Source organism: Loa loa (assembly GCF_000183805.2).
Source record: "Loa loa unplaced genomic scaffold supercont3.50, whole genome shotgun sequence".
In the NCBI taxonomy this organism is placed as follows: Eukaryota; Metazoa; Nematoda; class Chromadorea; order Rhabditida; family Onchocercidae; genus Loa; species Loa loa.
The window spans coordinates 115,359-138,170 of record NW_018108230.1 but is presented as its reverse complement, the minus strand read 5'-3'; the positions used below and the strand labels follow the sequence as shown (position 1 = coordinate 138,170).

Sequence of the window (22,812 nt, the reverse complement as noted above, 5' to 3'; positions counted from 1 at the left end):
TATTTATTACTTTTATTTTGTTGTTTATATCTATATTTAAATTACATATATATATATATATATATATATATTTATGGCTTCTTCTGCTGAATTTTAAACTTCAAAGCTTGTTCTTCCCCTTTTTCCTCTATGAAACACCACTCTTCGAAAAATTTTAGAAATATAATTGAATGAAGATAGTAAGTCATTAATGAGATGAAGACGATTAATTCAAACGGTAGTTGGATGAGTTGAATGGAGTGGTACCAACACCAGAAATACTTGCCGGTACCAGAAATACCGTATCATTGCATGTCACTGATACAATATGATATCATATCGCATCACAAAAGTCGTTTCTTTTTTTCACTGTTAATCATGCATATTATGAGTTTTATTGCAACAAAACAATCATTCATCTTTTGATGTTGAAAAATCAATATATAATACGATGATAAATAATGTATCACTTTTATTTTAGCAATAGGATGATCTTTAACCGGATTACATTCCTGAATCGATACAAAACAGTAGGCAACGAGTTCTTGGAACATTCTGAATGGATCCGTAAACTTCGAACACCATCCTTGATTGGAATTGGTTAGTGTTGTATATTTCGAATTTAAAAATATTATACCAAAAACAAATCAAGTATTTCACGAATCATAATTTTGCATTCTTTTGAACAGTATGATGACAAATTATTGACTAAATGTTTTCATAGAAATTTCGTAAACAATGAAATTTTCCAATTAGATATTTCTGACTTCTCATTTGAATCATTATCTTTTATTAATTTTGCTTCTGTCTCTGGCCTTCCTCTTCTGTGACAGCAAAAAGAGTTTCCAGCTTGACCTCATGAATTAGGAAAATGGCTTCACTTCTACGTTTCATGTTCCGTCCTTTCCATTGTCGTACCATTCGAAGATGTGTTCTATTCCAACTACATCATTCACAGAGCTTATTATTTATTATCCACACATGGAAGAAAAATTGTCATTTAGCTTTGCATTCAATTGTCGCAGAATATATTAGCTAAAATGCGTTTATCAATTAAAATTTTTAATATTAGCCTTATTTTGCTCTGCTTTTCAAGCGTACCAAACACAAAATTGCAGCTTCTGTCCTAACGATGCCCTTCGGTACATTCATTATCACTCCATATGTTGTGATGAACATTTCTGGACCTTCAGCTTTACTCTCATTGTTAATTGCCTTTATTATTATGATCATATCCGGTTAGCTTTGGTTTTCTAAAATCTTATAATCAGAAAATGATAGAAATGAAGTAAATTTTAAAAAATCTGCAATCGCACTTTCAATCAACAGGTGGGTCCATGGAAAATTGATTTCAATTCCTGCATAATGATGCTTCTATTGGTAAAAGATATTAAATATTAAATACTATCATTTTCTTTCTAATGCAGAATTGGGTAACGATGAAATTCAATTTAATTCTGTGCATAACGATGATTGTAACAAATTGCTATACTTAATTTTCTTTTCCAATTGCATTTTCTGGATGATTCGATTTATAATCTTTAAAGATAAGCAATATTATGCTATCTAACTAGGAAAAAATAGTAGAAGTAGTCTAATTTAATTCTTAATTGATATCTCCAGGGATGCATATGAATGAATTGTTGTGTTCGATGCCAAAAAGCTGCCTACTGTACAATTTTACATATGCTAATTTTGGGGAAATACCGGCTTTTCTGGTTGGTTGGATATCATTACTCGATTTTATCATTTGTATCGTTATCGTGGCTAAAAACTGGAGCAGCCATATGGTACTGCTTCAATTATTCAATTTAATTTTTGGATTTTCCTTCAAACAAAATAATTAGATAATGGAATATTATATGCTGAATTGTTGATATGGCGCCTATAATAAATAAGCAAATGCATTCATTTCAAATTTAAATTTAAATTCGAGTTTTCAGAATTTGTTATTTCACGGATTATTCGACAAGCATTTCACAGTAGAGATATCTTATCATTTGGGTTCAATTTTTGCAACAAAAATAGATTTCTTTGCTGTATTAGCCATCTTTTGCGCATCAATTGTATTATGCTGTAGCATTTGGGTTTGGCTTGATTTCAATTCGTCTTATTTGATAGCGTCCAACAAACAATCATAGATAAGACGAAAAAATTTAAAAAGTTATAGAATTAAAACAGATGTACAAGTAACATTACTAAGAAGCGCATATGTTATAAATCGCCTAAAATGACAGGTATTGGCCACTATATCGATAATAATGGTAACCATATGTGTCTTGGCAACCAATAGTACTGCATTTGTTGGCTTCTATTTTGTTGATCCAAGTAATTGGTTGGCTGCTGGTTTTTTTAAAGATGGCATTACTGGTGTATGTTACTAGTTCTGTTTAAATTATAAATCCTGAAAATAAATTGGGATTCCTGCTTCCAAAGCATGATTTTATGGTACTTCAGCTTGCCATAGCTAACTCAAATTGAAAGAGTATAATATTCTCATGCATGCAGATTTTGCTGAAGACTCTTAATGGATTCATTGGTTTTAACTTAGGTTTTATGCAAATTTTGGTAGTGATCGGATTTTCTGTTACCGGAGGAAAATACAGGATTTGCTATTCTTATAGTGCTGTGAACAAGCCATGATATTGTAGATGATGAAAGGTGCATCGAATTATCTGTGTGCATACATTGGTATCGAAACATTTACCTTTTTGTTGGAAGAAACGAAAAATCCACGAAAACGACTTCCATTTATCATGCCATTTATAATTATTGCCTTAACATTAGTTATGTTTTTGACAACAATAATTATCACGTTAACTGCCGATATCTCAAAATATCCCGATGATATGCTTTTCCCAGATATTTTTGACAAACTCAGGATACCTTCTGCGAAGTAATATTATTTTTATTTCCGAGATTGACTGAATGATTTATAAGTCAGAAGAATTGTTGCTTACAATGGTGGTTTTCCCTAGGATCTCCTTCAATATTCTTTTTTAAAGGTCTAAGATTGGAAATCCAAAACTTTATTGATCCCTGAAGTTTTTTAAGGTTCTAAAGTATCTAAAAATATAATTAAACACTTTTCCGAAAATATCCGCGGAAAAAGATAGGATAAAATAGAATGAGTTATATGATAAGTAATCATAAATACAAATAATTTTTGTAAACTTTAGAAAGTTTCATTGCTTTGAAATTTTTAAAGATATGTGATGGCAATAGGCTCAGTGTGTGGCCTATCTGGAACAATGCTTGCAATATTTGTACCGGCAACAAGGATATTGACATCGCTTTGTAGTGATAGTCTACTTCCTCTAAGCCTATTGGCTCATACCAGTAAGAAGAGAGGAGTGCCATATTATGCAGTACTGTTATGCGCCCTGGTTTCCTCCACATTGGTCATCCTCAATAACTCCAAGTTATTCGGAATTATCGCCTTCACTACTCCTTTAAGGCTGATACTGCTCGTAAGATCTTGACATTAATATTACTTTTCTGTCAATTCTAACTAACTGTCCAGTTGTTGTACAGGGCTGTTTGGTATACGACCAGCACTATAATCCAAATGTAGTTGGATTATTTCGAGAAACAGCATTCTACCGCGACGTTCATTACAACCGACAAAAAAGGCAATCCTCAAATATTTGCACAGATGATAGAGATTCCCGCTCGGGTACTGTTTCCAGGTAACCATACTTGTTTATGCTAACGAGCATACTAAATACATTTGAATCATTGTTGTGGTTTTAATTTTTCAAAATATTCAATTATTTAATCCCATCATTTTCCCTTATCACATAATTGTTCACTATCATCTTCCAGTCTTTTGAAGAAAAATGATTGGAAAATCCGAGTCAAATTATGCACAAAAACTATGCATCTTTCCGTTTTTTCAACCGGAAAGATTCCTTTTTAGCTACAGATGGAGTACAGATGACGAAAGTATCGAAATGATGAGTAGCTACGAAATCATGCGAAATATAGTTGCTCAACAAGAAGCACATTGTGAACGGTGGCTGGAGAAAGTATATCAGTTTTATTGCCTACATTTGCATAAATTCATTATATAGTAAGCAGTATACATGAGAGATTCACCTTCTGAGACTGAAGTTTGAAAGAATCAAGTGAAAGAATCACAGCATTCATACACTTTAAATGATATTTAACGTAGAAGAAAACGTGGTTGGATGATTTCTGCGCAAAATCATCAAATCTCAAAGTATCATGTCATACTGTTAAACGACACTTTTCTTCTTTAATATTTTCTTACTCGTTTAGCCACCATCAACAAATGAAAATTTGAGAATGTTGTTAAATGAAGAAGAAGAAATGGATAGAAAGTCAAATGAGAGAATCCTGACGAAAAGATCGTTCATTGGTTCGCGATACAATACATTTAAAAATGTGCGTATGGTAACAATTAATGTTGCCGAAGTCTTACATGTCAAATTTACTGCACATATTTACCTTTTCAACAGCCACATACAATAACTTCATCATTATTACTTATGCTCTTTACCTTAGTTGAAATAAGTGGTAGTTCGATTTTTAATGAGAAGCAAAAAAAGCTAATATGCTTCATAACATGCGTCATTCGGTCACTCCATTCCATTGAAGACAATTACAGTTAGCTGAACTTTAATGTATTAAAGTGCTAAGCTAATTGATTTTCAAGTTTTTCCAAAAAATTGAAACTGATTTAGTCACAGTCGCTAGTAGAGAATCTGAAGGGAACGACAATAAGATTTTACAAGGATAGAAAACGATTGTCGCTGTCAGCACTTGATACTTCCGACTTTGGTCATAATTGTATTAGATCGCCATGTTCTTTTCGAATTACTACAAGTAGGCGTATTTTTCATATAATTTAGTAGAGCAAATTAAATTACAGTTAAATTTTCATCAAAACCCCCCAAAGTTTTCAACAAAGAGCTTCCTTGACAGGATTGGTTGTCTTTAATGTTAATCTGAACACTTACTACAATTAATTTCCTCGACTTCTGTTTCAGTTTTACTCAACCCTTAACTTGTACAATACCGTTCCGTTTTTGGGCTAGTCGGTTGAGTAGTAGCATCCGCGTGAAAGATTATCCAATACTTTCATTGATTTCAATCATCGGTGAAATATTTGATAGTGGTGCTCTTCAAATAAAAGCAATTTAACGTCTTAAAATTTTGATAATTCTATTTATACTTTTGAATTCATAACTTTCGAGTCCGAAGTTATGAATTCAAAGTTATTAACATTGTTGCAGCTGATATGAAAAAGCAGAACTTTCACATTTTTGAACATGATTTTCTGGAGATGCACTATTGGAATAAGTATTGTGGATCGGTACGCAGTTCGAAAGATTTCAACAACACAGACTATAAGCGCTCAATGAGAACTTTGTTATTATTCATATTAACTTCTATAACTATTGGATTCCTGGCTCTGAAGACCGAAAGCGGCTTAACGAAGGTATATTTCACACTTTGTGAGATCTCGGCGCTTCTTTCAACGTATAATTAGTTGAGAGATTGTTGAGGAAAGGGTTTCTTCCAATTATTTACTCCTTCATTTTTGAAAAAAAAAAAAAAGTGAAAGCAATATAAAGATCAACCAACAATATATTATAGCTTAAAATTTTTCAAAATACTTCCACAACTTGAATTTAGAATAATTATCTCAAAGAAATAATCCAGTTGATCACTCATATCATATCACAATTCTAATACGTTAAAAAGTTCATTTAGATCATGAATTTAATTAATTTGTGATCCATCCTCCCAGTTTACACCAAGCCTTAACTAATAGCGAAGAGTTCGATCAACGATTTTTAAGTTCATGCATGCTCTGATCGTACTAAATGCATTCTTGCATTACAATTGCAAGATCTCTACAATATAGCATTTAATTAGTGCAATCGCGGTCACCTTTATCCACTATAACTCCAATTTAGTTTCAAATGCCCGTTAAAACCATTTATAAGTATTCAAATTTTTTTGAATGCGTAAATTAATTTGAAATTAATTTATAGTTATATTCAACCCTACCAACGCTATTGGCATGCATCGTTCTGGGATATCTCGTAATAAGTATTACCCGACAAACAATTAATCCGGTAAACAGTGAACGAAGTTGCAAAACGCGTGCATTCCCGTACCTCACACTTTTTATAATTTTTCTGTCCATACTGATAGCTTGTACCACTAATTATGTTACGATCGTCGGATTTATCGCTTGGATTGTTACTGGTTAGCAAATCCAGCTTTTTTTTGTTTTTAGATTTCTAAAATTAGAAATTGGTTATGTGAAAAGTGGGATGTCAGTTAAATCCAGACAGATACCTAAATAAGTCTAGGCTGCACATAATTCAGTCCTCAAACTTTCTGTGACCAAAAGAAATACAGAAACTTCTGACTAGATATCCCTCTTGAAGAGATTTGATTTTCAAACTTCTCCCTCCATATTTATATTTATATGAGTTTACCACAGCCATATTTCAGGAATGATAGTCTATGTATTGTACGGATACCGACATAGCAAAGAAGGTCTTACACCGTTCAGTGATCTGATCATTACGAATAGCATGATGAAGGACAGCTCCTTAACCGGAATCATGAATAACAAAAGTAATCACCAATCTGTTGGAATCATGGTATAACGATAAGGTACCGAAAAATCCAAACAGTGCTTATTTTGCAGTAGAGATAATTATCCTTGAAATGAGATGACAAAGATACAGACGAATTTAACAGGTACACGGTAAGATGGGTACTTGGTCTTTAAGTTTCGAGTTTTTGCATTACAGAATACACAATTTTATTGAGCAATTGTTTGCTTTCATTTGGTGCAACCTTTTATATTATTCAAAAGTACATCTGAGCAGCTAACCAAATAATGTTCCGAAAAACAGCGAAATAAAAACTGAAGACTCTTTTTGGACCAATTACTACTCATCAGTTCAATCAAAGTAAAATGGAAGTGTCAACTGCATCAACAAATATAACAATCATTTAACCTATTCACATACAAATTAATGCAATATATGAGAGAAAGAACATATAGCACATTGTTTGTGACCCTGTTTCGTCAAATCGAAGAGATGATATTGTCAATATAAATGATTCAACAAGACATATATACATGATTATGAAATATTTTGACACTGACATAAAGGTAACCTCGAAAGTACAGAAAAGATGGCATTGATAAGCTCGATAGGTTAAGAAAAATCTAAAGAAATAAGCAAAGATTCCATAAACACGAGTTTCATCGGTGACAAATCAGCATTTTATCGAAAGTGCTAACTTTGCCAGGAAAATAATTCTACCTAGACAGAGACAGATCATCCTTAACTAGGCTATATTTCGTCCTTGTACATCGGCAGTAACATCTCTCACCTCTTATATATCCTTAACAACTTCAATTGTAATAGTGAGGTAGAATAAGATTGAAATTATGTGAGCATAGGCTTTATGAAAATACAAGATACTTGCAGTATTAGGGCTAATTCACTTTATGCGAATTCATATTTTTAGTTAAATTGAAGTAACAACAAGAAATGATGAATAAACAATCATAATACGAGTTGTCGAAGAATCGTCCGGAAAATTGAGATCATTGAGAATAAGTAATATCAACAATAATAAGCAAGAGGAACAACAATAATAACAGTAACAGTGCAGTTCACTGCATGAACCTTGTACGAATAATAAGAATATGCATTTTAAAAGAAACCAGATTGTTTTAATCAGATTCTTCACTTGCTGCATCATCCCCGGAATAGTTGAAATTTGATGTTCCTGGGCGTCGTATTAGTGATGCTGTTGCCGTTGCATTATTACTTGTTCTGGTTACAACATTTTGCAAACGAGCTTTCGGTGAACGATTATGATTTCCTCCAGATACTAAGTGGGTACTTCCTGCAACCAGAAAGCTTTGGTTGAATTTGGGGTTGTGTACAACTGAGATGATTCGCATGAATCAACAACCGCCATAAAGACCTTTCCACGGGTTTAAATTCAAAATTCGAAGTCAATAAGTTCAGTTGGAAATGATTTTAACGACAAGATCAGAGCAAGACCTCAGCAAGTACTATAATAAGTTACCGCACCAACTTGGTAAGGATGCACGCCGTTCAACGTCATCATTGTTTGCATCGGAGCTGGTGAAGGTACCGAAAAACCTGCAGTACTCATACTTGGAGCAGTTCCGAGAGAGGTATTGCCAGTGGCACCACGTAACAAGCTTACCGACGGAGTTGACGATGATTGCCTGCTACCTCGATTTGCAGCAGCACTTGAGTCTAAAATGAATTTAAAATTAACAGTAATATTAACTTTTATTAAAATTAACAGTAAATCAACAAGATATTAACTGAACCGGAATATCAAACAGAAATGCCTTCATTTACGCACATTGATTAAAGGAATATATTAGATCAGAGTATACCGGAATGCGAACTGCCAGGATGATTTTGTTGGTGCGAAAGTACAGACTGCGATGGACTTGTAAGTGACCAAGTCTGAAGACGTGAATAAAGTTCACTGAATGTTGGTCGTCGTTCCGGATGTTCATGCCAACATTCTACCATCAAACTACAAAACGATTCCTCATCAAGTGGAATTCTGCTCCGAAAGGAGAAGGACAGATTCATCTCAGGAAAATTAGATAAGGTGTCGGATTTACTATTCCAGCAATCGACAAAAACAACATATTTGTGTTCAGCAATGTTATTTGTCACTTCAATAGGTAATGAAGTAACCTTCAGATACCTATATATATTAGTTGGGCAGTTTTGTGGACATTCCAGTAAGCTTCGCACAGAGATCAATTCGATGACATCTTGATGAGAGTAACTCTCATACGGCTGCCTTCCGTACGAGTAAATTTCCCATAAAGTTACTCCAAACGACCAAACATCAGTTGCTTCACTGAAACGACCGTACTGGATCGCCTCTTGTGACATCCAACGAACTGGCAGCCACGTTCGATGCAACACCTGCAGAAATTATCGACATTGTTGTATTTATCATTTAAATGGAGATTCAGGAAAATCATCATTGTTTATCAGAATCTAAATTTGAAAATTCTCGAGACAATTTTTTTCAAAAATTGAGATAAGGCCTAAAGAAGCGTTTTTTTTTAAAAAGAAAAATTTGAAGGAAAAATTAAAAATAAAATTTTGACGAAATTCGTTTACTCTAAAACATGGATTTTATAAAAGGATGGTACACTGCTAGCATTTACATTTATAATTTCATAACAAACCTTGTAGTAATCCTTCTCATAGCAATTCCGGACCAAACCAAAATCAGCAATTTTAATAACTCGTTGATCAGCCACGAGACAATTTCTGGCTGCCAAATCACGATGAACAAAACTCATACTCGATAAATATTTCATACCATATGCAATCTTAAACAGAATAAAAGTTAATCAGTTCATCTGCCACAATTTTTTTTTGACAAAATATCTCTTGAGCGAACGATTCTTATATTCCTTTAACGGGATTGATGAAAAAGAATTAGAGATAAGAAAAGATACCTGAAGGGCGATACGCAAGAAATCTTCATTATCAGCGATAATCCGCTCCTGATCGACTACTTGCTCATATCTGCAAATAATATTTGTCATAAATGAAGGGAATAAACTATTCAGTAACTCTATGCATCTCTTCTCATACGATAAATATTCAACAAATTTACTGGGAATGCTTAAAATTCTAGGATAAAGGAATTACTGCACATGCTAGGATGTCAGGATCACGAATACTTCCTCCTTTGCAATCTCACGGTTGAGAATTATTTTTTGCCAATGCCCCTGATTTTGAAATTTCTTACTTAAATATATCAGTTCCAAAAAAAAAAAGAAATAGTTCATATACTTTGGTGTGCAAAGAAATATCAAAACCAATCTTTATTTTCAAAGTTTGGTCTATTCCATCTATCTTCTACTTTGCGAAAAATCCTGCAGTGAATATATCTCAACCAAAAAGCGTAAATGGATAGCTGATGATAAAATTTCTGAAGAATTATACAAACCCATTGGTTTTTGGTGCTCGGAGGCGCAAAAAGTCATGAAGATCACCGTGTACCATATATTCAAATACAGCACTCAGCTGTTGTGTATCAAAGTAACAAACACCCAGTAAACGCACAACATTTGGATGATCAAAGGGTGCTATCATACGAATTTCCTCTTCAAAATTTTGCCTTTCCATGGTATTGCTTCCAGGTTTCAGTGATTTGACTGCCACCTGCAAAAAGTTTTAATGACGATAGCTGCAAGAAATGAGGACATGCTCTCGCTTCCTACTCAGCAACTAAAGTGTTCAAGCCCAAATATTCTCACAAGGCTTGATTTCATTATACCATTAATTGAATAATAATAAAAAAAGGACTACGTGGAGTTTTAATTTTAACTACGGAAAAAAAGCATTTAGTAGCATTCTCCTACAAATACTTCATTGTTTGCCAAAACCTTAAAAATAAGGACAACAAAAAGTCAACAGATAGAAAAAATCAACCTGCATCGGCTCACCATTAAGAAGTGAACCATGCCAGTTACCATTATGTATCACGCCAAACTGTCCTTCGCCAATCAAATCGCCAATTTGCAACTGAAATTCTTTATGCCTCAGCGATTAAATAGGCTTTCTTGTCAAGTGAAGAAACAAAGAGAAGTGAAATGGAATAGAATATTTTCTCTACATAATTCATAAGTAAAAGCAGGGAAAAACGTAACTAAAGCAAAAATATCATCGTGATCACTCAATGTTATCCCAAAGCCAGAAGAAGTTGTTAGATGCTAAGCATCTGAAATGCATAATATTATAATTAACGAAAAAATGTTGACCTGGTTAGACTGTATTTCAGGAATTTGATATGGCTCAACGGAAGGTTCAGTCGAAGGCCTCGGACTGTACTGAGCATAACTGCCAGAATGATGATGTTGCATAAAAGTATTGCTATTTGTCGGTGCTTGTATTAGTGAAGAAAGCTCGAAAGCTGCGCTGTTCGGATCAGTGTTTGCTGTACCATTCAGTTTCCGGTAATATGTGCTATTTACAGCACTGAAAATTTTTTGCAACATGTAGATCTACAATTATTCTCCATCACGTCAAAAAGAATGGACTACAACCTCTAATAACTCATTCAATTTAGATAATAAATGAACCTGCTTGCAACACTGCATCCATTACAGTTTTGTAGCCCATTTTTCATGATAGTTGATGAAGAGCCTGCCGCTTCTCTACGTTTCCTCCGACAACAACAATAACAGCATAGAAAGATCAGACTAAAAATGAAAAATCCAAAACCACTAAGTACTGCCAGCTGCCATGGCGACGACAAACCTGACCAAATGTCCGATATATCACCGATTATAGAACCCTGAATATAAAGTTTCTGAACCTTTTAAATAAAGATTAGTTAAAAAGTGCTAATACGGAGTTTGACTAGATTGCGCACCACGAGGATAACTCATACTAAATTAATCTAGCACAGATGCAAAAGATGATTCCTCTTAAATCTTGTTTGTCCAAAAAGAAACAAAAATGCAGTACGAAACACAAACATCATCATCAGTGGTTCCCATCACTTCTCGATCTCTTAAGTAAGGATACATACTAGCAGGACACTGACTGATATCACAGTATTCTTCTTGCCCATTTGGATGAGTAAAACACCATGGAGAGCTCTTTTTGCCACCAGGATTGCGACAGTGATTTTTGCTAGTTCGCAAAGACGGATACCGATTAATGTTAAAGTCCCTGCAATAAGTCGTTTATTACCATTATGCAACTGCAATGATGTTTCAGCAATGAAAATTGCTGCAATGAAAAACAAAATTGCTGCAATGAGAAGCAATGAAAAACATCATTTTGAAAAACTTCTTTATTTTTTAATTGCATAAAGTATGACATCCATTTCATGTAAAACTTTAAAGAATATTTCACTTCAAACAAAAAGTTTCAATTTCATGGTAACGTATTTACAAAAATATAATGATACCCTTAAAAGAACATAAAAGGAAAACTTTAGCAGAACGGAACAGCTGCCACATTTTATTCTGATGACAGTAAATGTTTAAAAACAGAGGATAAACTACCTTGAAGAGCTTTGTGTCCAGTTCATACAACGCTTCCCAGATTTTGTTAACGAAGCATTACCATCGTAAGTTTTACCATTATCCAAATAGCACCAGTGCGGTAATTCTTTCGAAGAAACAGGAGACAAATCAGTACTACCTTCGGACTAAAAATGAAATATATTTTGAACCGGGAAAACACAATATCCACTGGACACTTTATTTATAGCGCCTTTAGCGAAAGACTAGAAGATAACCTGATCAGCAACATTAATAATGGGTATACAGTACTCTGCTTTCGGATTTAACGATTGACATTTGGGGAGAAGAGCTTTAGGATCATCGCCAACCAGGTCATGCTCAGCTGCCAGCGCTAATTCCTTAGGACATAGATCTGCCTGAAATAAAATACGGTTCGCATTTCCGAATTAGATGAGCAGAACATTTGTAGAATTCTCGGTTTCAGCAATAAAATTTAACTTTAATGGAGCAAAAACAAACCTGCAGCGCGTCACAATCCTTTCGACAAATCGTCAATATATGAGGTACGGATGTGGTTCGATGGTCTGTTTCGGATCCTCGGTCACATATTTTATACATATGATAGCACGCGACAGCATACGAATAGTGCTTACACTGTGCCGATATAACTGGGCTGCTGTTAATGAACATCATCGCCGCCCGAAGATTGCGATCTGTAATGAGATTTAAAAATTAAGACAAAATTGCTGAAATATTGCGTAATCATCCACATTTACTTTATCAAGTTATTCAGTGTAGCGCATTTCATTCAAACTCAAAACTGATGCAACAGTGTACCAGAGAGATCGAGACTGTAAAGCAAGTAATTTCTATAGGTACCAAAATTCTTTTATGCGCTAATTACTCGATTGCAACACTTCCATAGTTATATTATTTCGTAAAATGCTTTTACTAGCACTAAAAGTGTGGATGACGAATAGTAATGAAAAAATACCAACCGACATCGTACATATCCTCCCTATTATCGCTCACGATCATAACGTGTCGACCTGTGAGGTACTCGCGACATGCTTCACCTTGATACAGGACACAGTCGCCAACTTTTGTATTCAACCCGTCGAGCCACCGATCACTTGGAGCCATTGGTGCATATCCTGGTCCTGCCGCATTATTTGGAACATTCCAGAGACTGTCCTCCGATTCCTCTTCACTCGGTAATCGTCCTAAACCACCAGACATCGACGAACCTGGTTCTTCGAAATCCTGCATTAAAAAAAGTGTAAATTTCAAATGTAAATGTTTCGGGTGATTCTCCTGAAGCTATAAACAACAAAAAGAACTCAACAATAAAATCGAGATCATCTAAGTTGTTTTAGAGGATTTCTGATGAATTTTCATGAATTATCCTACATAAAAATATTCAATTTCCGATTTTGTTCAGTGACAGAAATAAAAATTTTCTACTAAAAGCAATGCACCTCTTCAAAATATTCTTCGTTTTGAAAATTAGTAATTCTCGATGTCGACTTTCCCTTCAGCTTGTTTATATTGGAAGATTTCCCATCCGGAATGTTATTGACCTGAAATCAATAACGATTCAAGTAACCTGAAAAAGCAGCACCAGGAGAAGCTAAGGGTATACACTTGAATTACTCCAACAACTAAGAGTAGAAGTTGAAAATTTGGATTATCAATATGTTGAAAAATTAGATTAAAAATTAAGATATGGGTAAATAATCCATAGAAATATACATGTAGGTGTCCTCACATATTCAAAAATGCAGCAATGAATTTAATCGAAAGATAATTAAATGCTAAAGCCACGAGCCGCTGATTGTTAGCAGGAAGTCTACTGAACAATGGCTAATACATAAGGAAAAGACCGAAATGAACAGCTGCATCCGCTATGCAGATAATGGACAGTCTGGAAGACTGCTAAGGGGTCAAAGGTTAGTGATGAACAGATAAGCACAAGGATAACAAAAGCATCAAAGAACCGATTTATCATGTCTTCTAATTCCTCTAATAAACATGCATAGTTTTAATTCGGAAAATATTTTGCAAATCTGAGAAACCGAAAAATGCAAAGGACTCACTAATATTTAAAGATCTGAATAATGCTAAGAAGAATGAATGCTTGCGGAAATTCAAGGATAAACCTACGAAACAAAAAGGCATCCACTAATACTAAAAGGGCAACTACAGAATGCAACGAGTGTTCATTTGGAAAACGGTCTGAATAACCAGTGACCGATGGCATATTTTCTACTTCCAACTGGTAACTGCATTTTAACGTGATTATTGGATTTGAATTTTCGAGATTTCCTCTCAAAAACCTGCAGTTTAAGCATTTATCTTAGCTTAAGTTTAAGTTTAACTGAGACAGTTAGCAATATTAATGATTGAGGAATGATAGTATGAAAAACAAATCATGTTGGAACACCTTCACAATAACTAACTATAAGCAGCAGTATGTCTTATCACTGTAATTGAACTGATATGAAAAAACAAGCATCCTATTCCGCCACAATCAAATCAAAAGTTTCCCTCAACTTTTTATATGAGAACTTTTCCTTTCCTTTTTATATGACATGATGTAATAACCAATTAGATCTAAAAGGATGAACGCGTCAGCTAGCTAATGAATGGATAGGAAAAAACAGAGAGATGTGGTTATGAAAAGGAGAATGGATTCTTCATTTTTAAATTTCAAAATATTTGATCGCCAGCAACATTTCGAACATCTAAAGTAAAATATTAGGAAATATTTAATTTGCATGAAATCATACAAAACAGCAAGCGATAGCTCATACTACTTGGTTTTTAGCCAAAAGTACGATATACATGAAGGGAGAAGTGAAGGGTCACACAACCCATCGGTTCATCAGTTAAGTCAACACAGTAGGGATGGATAGTGGAGATCACTACTGCACAAGGGAAAGGGCTGTGTTCGATCGCGTCTGTCCATGATAGAAGGGGTGAGTCGTCGTCCATCATGATGGATTACAATTTCAACGATTGCTTTTTAGACAACGACATTTTGCACAGCAAGAGCCGAGGTCGATGTGATGGAGAAGGCCATCAAATGTACAGGGCCTCCCTCAACCACTTCTCTACTCATCAAATATTTTATTGTTTTCCCTCATTCCGTCCATCCTTCTCGAGGAATTAAATTTAAATAAATTATAAAACACGACAGGAAACGCAGTTTTCATAACTCTAATCAAGCAAGACAAGTCTATTGTTTTATTTTCACTCTCTAATTGAATACATTTCCATAGAATAGGACAGAGCAACTCTGCCACTTCTCTGATATACATCGAATGATGTGAAAGCAGGCGACTTTGTCCTCTCAACATCTTTTTTAATTCAACACAACATTATTTCTAGCAGCTCTTTAAAATAAAATATTAGGAAATACTTAATTTGCATAACGTACTACTTGGTTTTTAGCCAAAAGTCACCTCTTTCTCTCTCCAAATTTAATGCGTTTTTTTCCTAAACGATTTGAAGTATTAAACCTATTATCAGTGGTTTTTTTTCCAAAAGTTCGAAAAGATCTTACCTAATTTTCTTTTAAATTCCTCTTTCAATTGTTTATCCTTAATAGTTTAATCTCACACTAAAGAAACTAATTTGTAAGGGTTGAATGATCATAAAGTGTAAAGAAGTCGATGAAAATGAAATGAGTCAAAATAAGAGGAATTGAATGAGACATTTTCTGTAACTTACAAACTAAACTGATGAAAATCCTTTTTCGGTAACTGTGGTAAGGAAGAGAGAGAGCAGAATAAAGAACAGCATTGTGGAATATTGGATATAATTAAATACCGTGTGAATGATTAATTAAAAACAGCTGGGTGGTGATTAATGATGAGAGTACATGGAGTATGACGAACATTGTGCATGGCTCTTCGATTATTCAGTCATTACTTTTTTCATAACACTGGCAATACCTAAAAGAAACGTCCCATCTCAGATGTAAACAAAAAGGAAGTATGAATTAGCCAGTAGCTCAATTTCAAATTTCTTAAAGTCCTTAAATCACTTTAAACTGAAATTCCATTCATATATCCCTTCAACGGAAGCTATAAATACATTTGCTCCATTATCCATCCTTTTATTGGACTGATAATATCAGTTTCGAATGACAATATCAGTTTCGTCCATAACAGACTACTAACATGCCATTTTTCTTTCAACAACTTATTCCCGAATATTTCGAAGATAGGAAAAGAACTAAATACCTCTATTACATTTCTAAAACGATCTCTGAACTTTGTGTACACGACAGCACCAAATATTGTTCAACTGAAAGTAATTAATCAAGGAAGTGAATAACAAAAAAAGCAACTTATCAATCCAAATAACAGTCCAATTCAATTCAATGACGTAGACAGTAATTGAATAAAGTGATTAATCGAAGCGCTTGTTGATTGCTGAAATCCCTATAACCAGACAGGATGAAACAGAGACACTACCATTAGAGCAGAAGAGGCAAATGTCAATGTACATATATGGACAGGTCTGGCTGTTTACTATTACCGTTATAATTAACCATCGTTTATGCAAATCGTAAAGCACCGACATCTGAGATTAGCCAACAGAGATTATGCACCTTTAAACTAGTCGAGTCACAAACCTTTGGGATTGTTGCAAAATTGAAACAAAAACCCGAATGACTGACTCTTCATTTAACTTTAAACACTCGCTGTGTGCATCGTGAAGTAATGCATAAAAATCCAAAAAAAACAAATTTGAACATTATTCAAAGAAAAAAAGAATTTGGAATTTGTTTTAAAGAAAACTTTTAAAGTTTACAGAAATGCCATCAATCAAAAAGTATGAAAAGAAGACAATTCAGAGGAGGTGGAAGAATGTTGGGAGATATAAATGCAAGCTGTGAAAATAAACTGGAGAACGAATGGCTGTGTTAGTTTTGCTTCACAAATATCAGGTGCAATCATTTCTCAAAAGTCATTCATAATATTTCCTTCTAACATATTCTTTTCTGTGCTTTTTGAATCAATAGTGTGTTCTAGAAATGGACAAATTTGGAATATTGAACCTTTTCATATTTAACCGAAAAATTTCTTATCATTTTAATTTAAATGATAACAGTTCTAATCTTATCTGTGCATTATAATATTTCAACGATGAAAGAGAATGCTGCATATACAAATAGAGCATTAAAAATAACACAAACCAATGTCATCACTGATGAGGGATAATTCAACCTCCAGGAACTAATTAGTTAAGAAAGCAGCAGCTCAGTAAATAATACATATATTGATAAATTGTTTAAAGAACAGAGCAATGGAATGCGAAGGATGAAAATGCGCGAAGAATTAATTTTTATTTCATATAATAATAATAAATGTTCCCAGACGTCCTATGATGAATCACTGAGAATAGAAATTTAGACAAGTGAAAGACGATATTTGGAAATTTAATAAACAGTTTGATTGGTAGTAATAGTGATAATACAATTTGCATGCATGAGTGAATAATAAATGCAATATCGTTGATTCAGTGAGAATTCAAAACAGATATAAATCCTTTACAAATGTGGAAATGAGGAAATCTTTAGTATAAAGATGTTTAATATTAATCGTCTCCCTCTTACTCTTTTTAAATCTTCATTTAATATTTACAATTTTAAAAAGATTATCGAAAAAACCGAATGTTATCAAAAGCTTCATTTTTCGTAAAAACTTTAGAAACAAATAATTTTGAAAAAAAAAAGCTTTGCTGACATAATTCGATAGATAACGAAGAACTAAATGATTAACGTCATCGACACATTAGAGTAATTGGGCTTCTAATGTCTCTTACACTAACATCATACTAATGCGACTAACTTCAAATGGAAGAAGACGGTAAGATTCTGAGTGAAACCAATGAAATGAACAGATAGTTAAAGTGAATTTGAACTGAAAGTATAGTGAAAAATTTGGTCGTTTCCTTTTTATTCCAAAAAAAGTGCATGAAAATGAATAAATGAAAGCATTAAACGAACCCTAAGGATGGCAGTGGTGTTGACACTTGCAAGGGAATTGCTAACAACACACTGATAGTATCCACTGTCCAGAACTTCCAAATCAGTAATTACCAGTCGAGACCAGTATTCACGATTCTTTATTTTCGTCTTACGATTCTTTTCCACCGGTGCATGGTTTTTCAGCCAGCTACAAAGATTTCTGATGTTTGACGGGAAATGAATAAATTTTCGCATCAATTAATTACATCATTCATTCTGAGTGATTAAAAGAACTCAATTTCCTTCCATGATTTTAAAAAATATTCGAAAATATGAAAACCAAACAGCTTTGAACCTAATACGACCATAGCTTGAGATAATTTTTCAATAATTATTTAATGCAAATTCTTCTTTCGATTCTTATTTGATGCGATTTTTCATACATTACAATATCATAATCAAACGAATAACATCAACTAGAACAGTTGCCGTAAAATCGTTGGAAGCAAAAACTTGCCTAAATTGGAGAGGTAATGGATTGCCAGCAGCTTCACATTTAAATCTTACTTCATCACCCGCATTTTTAGTGACATTGTTGAGAAATGATGTCAGTCTAATGTAGGGTCGTCTGGAAGGCGATGAACCGTCCTCCATACTACAAAAAAGGGATGATATTGAAGTTCAGAATTATTATTTAAAAATAGGACGACAGACAACAAATGTTAAAATTATCAAAAAAGCAACTAAACTAGATACCAATTTTTATAATCCAGTATAAAAAAATCCAATATTTGCACTTTCCACGCATTCCCCTTCATTATTTAGATATGAGCTGACTCTTCAATATTTTTCATTTCCTGCTCAGATTGATTAACAGTTTATCTCTCGAGAGTGCACTGATGATAGTTATCAGTCAGGATAGTGAATCATACACTTAAATTTTTGATAGATTATATTTATTTCCACATGAAGCTACATTCAACCGGAAATGACACCAGAATGATCTTCTGCAGTACAATTCCTTATGCAAATAGCATTACAGTTTTATAACTTCCTAACGGATATTTCAAAGTATCCGTCCACTAGCACATTGGACATAGTCCAAGTATGATCAAATAAAAAAAGGGTTTTATTTACGGCTGAATTAAAAACAAAAAATAAAGAACAAAAATAAATTTCAGCATTTTACATATATTTTCATAAATGTGAGCAAAATAGTGAAAGATTTAATGAAATTCGAAGAGGTTTACTTAATGTTATAAAGTTAATCATTTTCGGATTAGAAACGAATTACATAGAAAACATTGTGGAAAAAAGAAATCCCATCAATAAATACCAACGTATGTTGTCATAGATGAATAGTGTTATAAATTAAGAGAAATGTATTGTAGTACAAGTGGTTAATGAATGATTACCAAGGGTGGGTGGAGTAGAATGCGGTGAAGAAGTGATGGAATAAATTTTAAAGATTGAGCAATTTATCACGAAAAGGGAGGAGAGCCAAGAAAGAGGCGTGAGGGTTTGAGCACAAAAGATAGAAAGGCATCAGGAAGCGGTTGGTAAAATCAAATTTCTTAGAACAAAAGGAGAGAAAACTTGTTTCTTTTTCATACGATGACGAAGACTATCATCACCACAAGAAGACCAAACTACTACAATCCATCCGTTCGTCACTTTAACTCCATCCTTCCTGTCCGGTTCCTGTCCGGTCCGGTAAGCCGCTTACACTCATTGTTACAAAATCACTCGTTCCTCACAAATCTGTTTAACAATCATTCTAAAAAAAATTCTTTCATTACAAATGGCAGTTTCTAGTTGTCTTTTCAATTCTACCCGTTTAGCATATGCTTTTTAACTTACTGCTACCACATGAAACTCGTAGTTTTTTTGGATTTAATTAGCACTCGTTTGAAAATCATAAGTGCATTTCAGAATCAGTATGTGAAGAAGGGAAACCATGGTAGAAACAAAATGAACGGGAATAGTGAAATTAATCAGAATCACACTGCATCCTCATCGGAAGAATGGGAATAACTATGAGCTTATAACATTACAATAGGGATATATTTCCGGAAAGTCTAGGTAAGCTAGTAAGGCAGTTATGCATTTCTATTCTTTATTACCAGGCAATCCAAATCACTAACAACCTAAGCAATAAATGAATTAAATAGAATTCTTTGAGATCTATGCTATTTTGAATAACCGAACGATCTTACAAAGTTCCGAGGATTTCCGAGATTATAAAAAACGCCGCAGTGATTTCAAATTGTTCAAATGAATCCAAATTCATATTTTTCATTCTTTATTTGTTTACGGGATTTCTATAATCATCTTTGATTTGATGGACTTTTGATGATTTAGTGTTGACGTGCAGAAGTCATCCACGGTACACGGCCTTACTATTAATCTGCAGGACTCAAAACATTCTCTATGCCAAGCATATTTTAGTGTCATATGTCAAATCCGACAGATGAAAGGAACAACTGGCTCAAAGTTGCATCCTTGGTAAGAGTGTTTGTTTTTTTAAATTTATATAAGCAGCAGGAGGAGCGGTATTTTATTGGTACACGTAAGTGATGTTAATGCTGCTCAAATTCAAGTACTCTTTGACCCTTATTTCCTTTTTTGTTATTCCTTTCACAAAATTGCTATATTCTTAAGCATTCTTAAATTCCGATGAAATTGACGACCAGAGAGAATGCAGGTAAAAACAGGAACGAGTCTTTAGTAAGGGATACTTCCAGTATCATGTATCATGCATCCTTCCATAACAAGAGATACATTATTCGTTGAAGGTAGTACGAAAGAATATTTTAGAAAAATACATAACTGTGTTTTTTAGAATATCTGCAAATTATTTCGAAAGCAGATGTGTGCTTCTGTTCTCTCTCGGTAAAATCTAATAAACTTGCAAGGTAAACCACCGATAACAGGTGATATGAACCGACGGTTGACATCGTGTAGCCATACTTCTTACTGCTAAGTAACAGAACAATTTCTGTGATTCATGACTTCGTAAAAAATCAATTTTCCAATGCGTCATCAGCTGAGATTAATTTCCGTATGGTAATCTAGGAAATTAATATAAAGACTCAACGAAACCGCCATTTTTAATCCTTGCACACTGAGTCAGTAAGTGCACATGGAAAGCTTTAAGTAAGTTAATTCATCTCAACAGGAAAACCTTTACAGTAAACGGATGGTTGAAACTTCAGAACCTTTTCTGAACTCAAAAATTTGCTATTTACAATTGAAATTTTATGAAACATTTAAAACAATGACACTGCAAATGAAAAAAGAAACTATACCGTACTAAAGTCGTTGACGAAACAAGCAAGAAAAATTTATTGAAGGAATAGATAATACTTAACGATATATTGCGCTGTAACTCAACATTAGTGAAGGATCGATGAGCAGTGATGATGTTAAAAGGTCATGGGAATTAATTAAGAAGGATGACCTTTGTTGTTGTCGTGGACAATTATAATGTTCCTTCTTCTCAAACTCTGTTGTAGGTGGGATTTTTCATGAAGAAAAAAGAAGTTTTAAGCATTTTTATGTGTCTTGAATATTAACATCATCAAAAGTTTCCATGACTGAGGTAATTTCTTCGGAACACTTTTATTTACCCTTTAGTGTCATAATCTTTCGAGTGTTCTCGATGATCGCATAAAGAATGAGAATGGTGAGATCCAAATTCATTTCTCACCTTAAACCAATTACGGTAAGCAAACGAATTTGATGAATTTCTTGAACAACAAAATTGCAGATTCTGAAGATCGTGCAAGAAAGGAGGAGACTGATGAAAATCCTGATGGTAGGATGAGAGATTGGAGAAAACGTCAAATGAAAATAAAAGGACAACATAAACACTGAATACGAACATCCTATAAACATCAATAAAAATTGGCATCGAAAAATTACGCAACAAATAAAGTAGCAAATAAAAAATGATTACAAATTGGTAGACAATTGATAATGTTTGAGCGGGAGAGAATGGATATATATCATTGTAACGACCCGATCGGTCATCACTCCCTCTGTCCAGTCCGTTATGGCATCCCCCAGTTAACAGCCCATATATTATACACACTGCTTTCATTGCACACCATTCTAACAGCTCGGAGATAGATGGACGGATAGATGAAGCAATAACTGAACGGGGTGATAGTTGCTATTTGCTGCTCTATCAGTCTTACCACCGGATCCTTCTCAGGAGCAAGACGGAGTACCACCGAATCATCCCTCCTCTCCTCTCCTCTTCATTAGCTTATCCATTCCCTTGACTACTCTCTATCCTTGAATCTATCTCTCTTTGAAAACTGATCTACTCGAGACTATTCATCCACCTACCCATGTGTCCTATATATGTCACCAGAAATTTCACCATCCGGCTATTCCACGTCTCTTCATCCTATTTCTATTTATTCATGTTATACTTATTGTCTCGGTTCAAGCACAACATTTGAATTATGTTCAAATGTTTACGTATTTTTCTACAACGACATGACCCAGATAATGTTAAGAAACAGAGAGAGTGGACGGTTGATGAGGACGCTGAAGAAGTTAGCCATTCAGTGACATAATTGTTGGCTAGATAAAGTAATCAATACTCTTAATTAATCAATCGACATGCATCTCAAGTATTTACCAGCATTCATCATATATAGTAAAACACTGCATATACTCGTTTATTATTACCAATAAATATTTGCATATCAGGACTGGATGAGTTATCTGTTCTCATATCAGGTAATTAATTAAAATATATATATATATATATATATATATA

General features: G+C 33.9%; 3 protein-coding genes across 3 annotated transcripts in view; 2 read left to right on the top strand and 1 right to left on the bottom strand.

Moving 5' to 3' along the window:
• Positions 1 to 467: 467 nt before the first annotated feature.
• On the top strand, positions 468 to 1,222 carry LOAG_17217 (hypothetical protein; the record flags this gene model as incomplete). The annotated part of the gene is made up of 2 exons (XM_020449879.1): positions 468 to 579; positions 1,098 to 1,222. The coding sequence occupies 2 exons, from the start codon at positions 468 to 470 to the stop codon at positions 1,220 to 1,222; spliced, it is 237 nt and encodes a 78-aa protein (XP_020306538.1).
• A 1,018-nt stretch (positions 1,223 to 2,240) lies between these two features.
• LOAG_17216 (hypothetical protein) lies at positions 2,241 to 6,629 on the top strand (the record flags this gene model as incomplete). Its single annotated transcript, XM_020449878.1, has 10 exons — positions 2,241 to 2,351; positions 2,631 to 2,875; positions 3,188 to 3,449; positions 3,514 to 3,668; positions 3,899 to 4,007; positions 4,261 to 4,395; positions 4,686 to 4,827; positions 5,238 to 5,443; positions 6,003 to 6,219; positions 6,472 to 6,629. The coding sequence occupies 10 exons, from the start codon at positions 2,241 to 2,243 to the stop codon at positions 6,627 to 6,629; spliced, it is 1,740 nt and encodes a 579-aa protein (XP_020306537.1).
• Positions 6,630 to 7,569: 940 nt separating this feature from the next.
• The window catches only part of LOAG_17215 (TK/ROR protein kinase), a gene marked incomplete at its 5' end in the record, with an annotated part of 17,807 nt that continues 2,564 nt past the window's right edge, over positions 7,570 to 22,812 (bottom strand). The window contains 18 exons of the mRNA XM_020449877.1: positions 7,570 to 7,890; positions 8,082 to 8,273; positions 8,420 to 8,565; positions 8,743 to 8,969; positions 9,239 to 9,385; positions 9,515 to 9,584; positions 10,012 to 10,226; positions 10,497 to 10,589; positions 10,826 to 11,042; positions 11,147 to 11,361; positions 11,546 to 11,741; positions 12,080 to 12,225; positions 12,316 to 12,456; positions 12,560 to 12,753; positions 13,039 to 13,303; positions 13,519 to 13,620; positions 18,060 to 18,228; positions 18,538 to 18,675. Coding sequence (XP_020306536.1) covers positions 7,715 to 7,890; positions 8,082 to 8,273; positions 8,420 to 8,565; positions 8,743 to 8,969; positions 9,239 to 9,385; positions 9,515 to 9,584; positions 10,012 to 10,226; positions 10,497 to 10,589; positions 10,826 to 11,042; positions 11,147 to 11,361; positions 11,546 to 11,741; positions 12,080 to 12,225; positions 12,316 to 12,456; positions 12,560 to 12,753; positions 13,039 to 13,303; positions 13,519 to 13,620; positions 18,060 to 18,228; positions 18,538 to 18,675 — 3,049 coding nt within the window. The 3' untranslated portion in view covers positions 7,570 to 7,714. The remainder of the gene's footprint in view (positions 7,891 to 8,081; positions 8,274 to 8,419; positions 8,566 to 8,742; positions 8,970 to 9,238; positions 9,386 to 9,514; positions 9,585 to 10,011; positions 10,227 to 10,496; positions 10,590 to 10,825; positions 11,043 to 11,146; positions 11,362 to 11,545; positions 11,742 to 12,079; positions 12,226 to 12,315; positions 12,457 to 12,559; positions 12,754 to 13,038; positions 13,304 to 13,518; positions 13,621 to 18,059; positions 18,229 to 18,537; positions 18,676 to 22,812) is intronic.